At 45.8% G+C, this 7,900-nt stretch overlaps 1 protein-coding gene across 1 annotated transcript in view; it reads right to left on the bottom strand.

Moving 5' to 3' along the window:
* Window positions 1–460: 460 nt before the first annotated feature.
* The window catches only part of LOC146176183 (A-type potassium channel modulatory protein KCNIP1-like), a 136,908-nt gene continuing 129,468 nt past the window's right edge, over window positions 461–7,900 (bottom strand). Inside the window, exons 3-5 of the mRNA XM_084581271.1 lie at window positions 3,942–4,011; window positions 2,790–2,860; window positions 461–760 (exon numbers count right to left, since the gene is read on the bottom strand). Coding sequence (XP_084437397.1) covers window positions 461–760; window positions 2,790–2,860; window positions 3,942–4,011 — 441 coding nt within the window. The remainder of the gene's footprint in view (window positions 761–2,789; window positions 2,861–3,941; window positions 4,012–7,900) is intronic.

The raw sequence follows: 7,900 nt of genomic DNA, 5'->3' as shown, positions 1-7,900 counted from the left end.
AGATCATCATCAAATAAATACACCGTCATTGCCATCGCAATTGCCATAATATCATGATTACTAACTGCATCGTCACAGTCATTACTACTATCATTCTCCCGTTACGCAGGAATTAAGATGTTTTTCATGAGCCCGACATGGTGTAGAGGTTTGCTCGCTCGGGTGGGGGCAGAACGGAAGTGATTAAATTCCCGGTGGAGACAGTTTGGTATTTGCTTGTGGCCCCACACTTTCAAATGTCAAACGTGGTGCAGCGCCATACGGGTGGTACATGGTATTTGCTTATAGCCACAATCTGTCCTCAGGCTCATTGATGGTCAAACGTGAGGCATCATTGGCCTTGGCCCGAGGTGTGTATAGTGAAACCTTTGCTTCAAAAATGGGCTTGTCATGGAGCGCAGCTGGCGGCAACGCTAACACAGACATTGTAAAACCGACGTGTGTGACGGTATTTGTCTATTCAGGTCAGAGTTTGAGAGCTTACTTGGAAGACCCTGTTGGCATGGTCCCTGACGGAATCCGGATCGTCATCATCTAGCCCTCCACTTCCTGCCCCCGCCGCAGAGGAGGCCCCGCCCCCCGCGCCAGACGAGGGGTGGGCATGGTGGGCCCCGACCAGGCTGTGGATGGAGACGATGATGTCCGTCATCTCGTCTCGCGAGATGATGCCGTCGCCGTTCAGGTCGTAGAGCTGGAACGCCCACCGGAGCTTGTCCACGGGCGCGCCCCGTGAGAGCGCCGACAGGCCCACCACGAAGTCCTGCAACAACGGAGACAGTTGGCGGTGCTGTTGCTTTTCTTTTTGTCATCACCTGACAGTGACAGTGCGCACAGTAACATAACATTCACAAGTGATAAAACCTTCATGAACGGCAATATTTCACTCGAACCATAAATGCGTTAGTACCTCATGTACATGTCCCCTTGGAACTGGCTTGCGTTGATCGCTTGACAAGCGAATAAATAGAACTTTTTCATGACATGGAAGCTTCGTGTCTGGTTGCAAAGCTGATGTTTTGAAACTCAGGATTCAATTATTAACAAGCACCTAGCCTAGCAAAAGAAAATAGCATTCACCTTTCGACACCGCACAATCCATGCCGAACAATTGGCGTTCTTCGGTGTCTTAGGACTTTTTTTTGCTACATTGGCGGCTATATTGTATTTTTTTATTGAAGAAGAGGATTGTTCAATGCCTTATTCGCAAATGATCCATGTATTGCTTGCTATATAATGCCCTACATTCAGCACTGCGCATCCCATCCGCCACAGGGCACAACTTTCCTTTCTACTGCAAAAAAAGTCTCTCCGCCCTTACTGAAATCCCGCCGTCGGCAGTAAAGGAGCGAGGCCCTCATCAAAGTGGGAGAGGGGCGGATGACGCGTCTACTCTCCAGGAATACAGACGCGCCACCCACCATAATTCAATCATAACCTCTCTTTGCTCGCAAGAAGCCCCATGAGAGGAGCCCACGCGCGTCCAGAAGGCCTCTGCCTATTCTCTGGTAGCTCTACACGTGAGGAGCCCACTGAGAAGCAGGTACAAAAAGTGACGGCGAAATCGGTGCTAGATATGCAATATCAAAGCGGCCAACATAAAGTGAAAGTGAAACGTCTCTTATTGTCGCACGCACCTTCATCGCATCAGATAGTCTCGAGAGGCACTGGTGGCAGACGCAGCCACGCTGCGTCAGCAGAAGGAAAGCTTCTCCGAATGGCATCTAAAGGGTGGTTTCTGAGGACGATAGACTGGATTCCAAGACAAGCGCCAAAAAGTTAGATGGGCGAATTAGATTGAGAACTTTGGGGAGATCCGATGGATGTAGCAGGCACAGGACAGTGTTAGTTGGAGGAATATGGAAAAAGCATTTGGCCTGCAGTGGGTGCAGTCAGGCTGGTGGTTAGGGTAATGATGAATGTCCTTAACCTCAATGTGGTTGGACTCGAGCGGTGCCGAAGAATAATTCCCTTTCCTGATACAAAGTGCTAAGAAAGATCGTGAAGGTCCCGCTCATAGAAGCTTTTTGCCTTTTTCTAAAGTACGCAGCTCAGATGAAGGCAGAAACTGACAAAGGTGCCCATACGTTTTTTGGAGAGGCTGATATAATGATGCAGGCCAAATACGCAGCGCGGACACCCAAACTGCAAATGATGACGCTGGACGAGCAAGTCGGCGCCTTTAGGCAGTAAGAAGACTTCGCTCTCAAATTGTGCACCTTCGTTCCATATGTGGAAAGGTTGAACAGCTGGTACTGGTTATTACCCGATTTATTGGGCATCAGCGATATTTTTGTTACTAACCACCGCTGGAGCTCACAAGGATGGCTCACGGCGCACTCACGACCACCCCACCGTGGCAAACCCAACCATCAGGTGCTCCCAACGTTCCTCAAGTTTATGTCCTATCACTGGTGACAATGAAGAACGCGAATACCACAGGTGAGTGAATGCAAAACGCATCTGTTGGCTTACGACCACAGGCTTATCCAGTCTGAAATTTTTAAGCCAGTTTGTAGTGCACCAAAAACGCGATCAGAGTGCAAACATATCGCGCTTCGCTCGAGCGCGGCCGCTCAAACCAAAGGCGAAAGGCTAGGGGCAGGTTCACAGCTACACGATTGCGCAGCGGTGGCACATAGGAAACACCTCAAGTGCGCCGCCACCACTCGAGTCCGACCGTAACCTCACACGTCTACTTGGCTCTTGCCGTAAGGGGTGTTCGGGTATTTAACGAACAATGCGATCCTGAAAGACTCGCATAAGAATATATAAAAGAAGGAGTCTCTTACCTGGAAGGTTATCGTACCATTGTGGTCCTGGTCAAACGCCTGGAACAGGTAGTGCGCGTACTGGCTTACGTCTGCGGGTGAAAAACACGAACCACACATCTTGCATTGTGCCCTGTTCCTTGTCAGCGTGCTGAAATACGGCCTTTCATAAGACACCGATCATGTCCGCTCAGTAATCTAAAGCTCCGACGGTGGCAAATGTGACCTAAGAGCTAGGACAAGTTTCCAATAAGACTAGTTGCTTGCAATCCGCCATCGTTAAGGTCTCAGACAACAAACAGCATTCGCGTAAGAAGCCGAGTGATTCGAATTATAATTCGTGTTTCATTTGTCATTGATTTTCTGCCACACAACTTTGTTCCCCTCATTTGGGCATTTGGCTGCTCATGCGAATAAAGACGCAAAAATTCTACACGTGTAAAAGCGGCAGCGAGTGACTAGAATGAGTACCGGGATATCTCTCTATGTAACTGCTGTGGTTTATTCTTCCTAGCCTTGACAGCATAGTCAACCTCGTCGACTTCCGGCGTACCTCTGTGCCATTATTACACCGTTGAGAGAACATTATCATAGTTCGTTATCACATAGCATATAACGTCATTTCACTGCAATTACTGATGCCTTAAGACAAGTTAATAACCGCACTGACCGCATAGCACAAGCAAGTGTCCAGCGATGCCTTTGTAACGCGGCTTAAAACTTTTTTTGTACCGTCAAGCTTTCAAGACGTTCTGATAAGACGGTCTAAAAATTTCAGACACACTCTACTTACGACAATAATCACATTAGAAAACAGCAAAAATACATATATTCTTTCATTTTAAAATTTATAACAGAGGTATGCAAAAAAAAAAAAAAGGCTTAGAAACGACTTGGCTTTATGTACCTGAAATGCGAACCTCGTCGGCGCTAAATTCACAAGTGATAATGCAAGCACCGCATTTTCAGAGACACTCTGGGATGCCAATTTCGGTAGTTCGCATGGTGATGGAAAAGTGCGAAAATGATTACGTGCATAGAACCTGGAGTTACGAAGGCAATCACGGAGACCATATTCTGCTACGCCAGATGTGCGGCTACACTATGCGAATCTGTCACTTGTCCTGACTCTGTTGCGAAAAGTAAAACGGGGTACGGTGTGCAACACATTACCTCCGTGTGGGAAGAACTGCGCGTAGATTTCCTTGAAGGTGTTCTCGTGCACCACACCGGTGGGACAGACCTGCAGCCAGCAAACGTTTTGGGAGGGCGGGAGGAGAAATGCGACATGAATGAAAAACACTCCAGCGTACGTAAGAGTGCATGCTGGTTGGTGTTTCGTGACGTGTTTACCAGCGCAACAGAGCAAAAGACACAACCAGAGAGAAGTGTAGAGCGAGAGAAAGAAGATGACTACACAGCATTAAAGAGGTTTATTAACTTTGATATCGTCAAAATTATGTCACCGGGTAAAAATAAGCAAAACAATAATGAATCCTGAGTGTGAGATTTTGGCTGTAGATATCACATTGCCGCATTGTGGCCCTGTCACAGTCGCTAACGTATACTGCCCCACAGGTGTACGTAGCACAGACAATTTTGACAGATTACTTACAAATTCTAATAGGGTAGTTATTGCAGGTGATTTTAACTCGCACCATACTCTTTGGGATAACTACTCCGACGCATGTGGACAGCTGTTATGGACGTGGATGTCGGCAAATGCTGTGCGCTGCTGCAATTCTCGGGCTATAACCTTCATGCGCGGAAATTCGCAATCTGTCATCGATTTATCCCTGGCAGCAGGTGGGATAGGTATAGGAGGATGGTCCACAGTAGATAGTGGTACGTCTAGCGACCACTTTCCAATAACATTTACCATCATGATGAGCACAACACGAGATAGAACTTTGGACCGTAAACTAGTAAACAACGCCAAATATGCAGCTTCGCTATGCTCCTCCCTCAAATCAAACCTTTGTTCATGTAGGACCGACAAAGCACGAAAGGTATTTTCCTCAATTGCGAATGCTACTGTAGATTCCCAGTTCACTGTGCGGTCTACAGTAAACAATAAGTCACCATCCCCATCGTGGAATGACGCGTGTGAGAAAGCCTTCCGCCGTAGAAAAGCAGCATGGAAAAGCCTTTCTTATAACCAGAGCCCAGTAAACTGGATAAACTACAAATTTTGTTCTGCGTCATTCAAAAGAGCCATAGCGCAGGCAAAGGACGAGTACAACGAAAATTTAAATACTTATTTGTCAAACCCTAAGCACAGGAAGGCTTTGTATCATTTCATGGAACGAAATAGAAACTCGCACCTTTCACAGTCATTCAGTTCAGTAGTGTTGTCCCCACAGGAGGCAAAGGATGAGTTAGAACAAATTGCGCAAGGACTAGCATTACGTTTCCAGGAGCAGTGCAGAGTTCCCTTGCACACTCCCATTTCCTGCTCAGAGTATGTTGAGGTTGATAGGTCAGAACTACTATCTGTGATTTCTTCCATGAGAAACTCGGCTCCAGGTTGGTACGGGGTTACGGTAGGTATGGTCAAAATTTTAGCAAATGATTTCACTCAGGATCTCCTGGATCTGGTTAATGAATCATTAGAATCTGCATGGCTGCCGCAAATCTGGAAAGTGGCGAAAATTATATTGCTCTTGAAAGACCCTGGTAAAGGATTTCATGTTGAAAACATTCGGCCGATAGCTTTGACTTCGAATCTAGTAAAATTAATAGAAAGAATTGTGCATGGCCGCTTCTCAAAGCATATCTCAGAGGTTAATGCTTTGAGTTCTTCCCAGATTGGTTTCCGCAATGGATGCTCAATATGGTCTGCACATGTAGATTTAGAAAGCAGGATTCGCCTTGCAATGTACAACAAGGAGGTATCAGCGTTAGTGACGCTCGATATTGCTAAGGCCTATGACAGCATTGAACATTCCATTCTACTAAACAAGTTGTCATTATTACGTCCTCAGTTCTACATTTATGCGTGGATCAGGGAATTTCTGAAAGGACGAGAATTCTTTTGCACTCATGGCACATTAACCTCAGACACCTATGCACAGACAAGAGGGGTGCCTCAGGGCTCTGTGCTCTCCCCACTCCTTTTTAATATATTAATGTGCAATATTCCGGTTCATCCTGATGTCACTGTATATGTATATGAAGATGACATAGCATTCTTCGCCTCGGCAAAAGATATTCATGACCTATATCGTTCACTACAGGCTTATCTAAATGCACTTGAGGTCTGGTTGGACAAAATTAAATTGGTTTTAAATGTGTCCAAAAGTAGTGTGCTAGTTTTTAAAACCGTAACCCCCTTATATGTTTCGTTAAACTACCGCTCAGATGGCATACCTCAAGTGGAATCTGTGCGGTATTTAGGCATTACGTATGATGCTAGTATGGATTGGAGGCTTCACATCAAGTCTAATGTTCGGAAAGGTGCACGTGCCCTTGGTAGACTGACACGGATAAGTAACAGGAAATTTGGTATGCGTCGAGATACTCTTCTACTTTTGTACAAAGCCTATGTGAGACCGATTCTGGAATTTGGCTGCATTCTTTTTTCTGGGTGTCCAAAATATAAGCTGCATCCTTTGCTGCTATTAGAAAGACGGGCGCTGCGCCTCTGCCTAGGCCTTCCACAGTCAGTCTCTACCACTGTTCTGTACTTGGAGGCTCGCATTCCGGACCTTAACTCCCGTTTCCACCTTCTAACTGTCAGATCATTCTTGCGATCATTTGAGACTACTCCCGGTGTGGCTATACCTAATTTTGTGTCAAACCCCGCACTCTTTCTCACTCACCAGTGGCCAAGGGTCTGCAAGCCCCAGGCTGTTTATACGCAGAGCATTTTAACAAACATTGGTGTGGACCTTGCTTCTATATGTCCTATTGGTTGCTCAACGTCCTTTGTGGATATAAATTATGATTCTATATTTCCATCTAATGTGAAGCACTTGCCCTCAAGTCTAATATCCAGTCTCCTATGTGGACACCTTGAAAAGTTCCCTGATCACACTGTAATTGCCACTGATGCGTCTGTGATTGCGCACAAAGCTGCGATTGGAATTTTTTCGGAGTCTCTTTCCTGGAGTTTTTCGGTGCGTGTCCCGGATTACACACCGATATTTCTAGCAGAGTTTATGGCAATTGGGCTTGCGCTACTAAAAGTTCCCTGCAGTCATTCAAAAATAATTTTTCTATCAGACTCTCTTTCTGTTTTGTTGTCACTGGAGTCAGCACGGGATGCTCTGTTGAGCCGCTCACTAAAGTATTTCATACCGGGGTGGGTGAAAGAAATACGCTTCATCTGGGTCCCCGGACACAGCGGTATTTTCCACAACGAAGCGGCAGATTTCCTGGCTAAATCAGCTCTTGAGGCACCTGTTCCATGTACCATCCCTAATATCATCATTTTTGGAATGTCCCGTTTCCAGCGATATCAATACCTAGCCGCTACATGCAATGAATCTTTGCTATCTACAGCCGAATACCAGCATCTCATACACTCGTGGAAAGTTCGAGCATGTAAATCACGGCAGTGTGAGGTTACGATGACTCTCCTGAGATGCAGGATTCCTCGCTTAAATCTTTATTTATGTAGATGCGGGATCAGCCCCACAAACCTTTGTGAGGGTTGCCGTGAAATTGAAACTATTGATCACTTCCTTCTCGCTTGCCGAAGGTTTTCACATCAGAGGAGGGTGCATTTAGAAAATCCAATTGCACGCTTAGGATTTACGTTATCGGTCCCGCTTCTACTCTCCTTCGGTGCGAGTGCGAAAGGATTTGCGTTGCATCAAATTTGTCAGTACTTACATAACTACATCACAGCTACGGACAGATTCCCTTGCTAATTGCATTCCAAATTTACAAAACTCCAAATTTTTGCTTCTTATTTTTTCATTCAATAACTTTTGTGATCTTAAATCTTTTGTTTTTGTTTAGTTGTCAATTATTTTATTACACTAATTCAGTTTGTGTAGGACATTTGGCAGTCCACACTGAACCCTGGCCAATCCCCTTTCGTGGGTATGTGCCAAATATCAAGGAAGAAGAAGAAGAAAGAGGTACTGAACAACGGCACAGCGGGCACCTCAGTTCGCAAGCCACGC

This window comes from Amblyomma maculatum, chromosome 10 (assembly GCF_055883805.1).
Source record: "Amblyomma maculatum isolate TAMU_Amacu chromosome 10, ASM5588380v1, whole genome shotgun sequence".
NCBI lineage: Eukaryota > Metazoa > Arthropoda > Arachnida > Ixodida > Ixodidae > Amblyomma > Amblyomma maculatum.
Note: the sequence above shows the minus strand (reverse complement) of the source record. Positions and strands in the feature narration are given on the sequence as shown.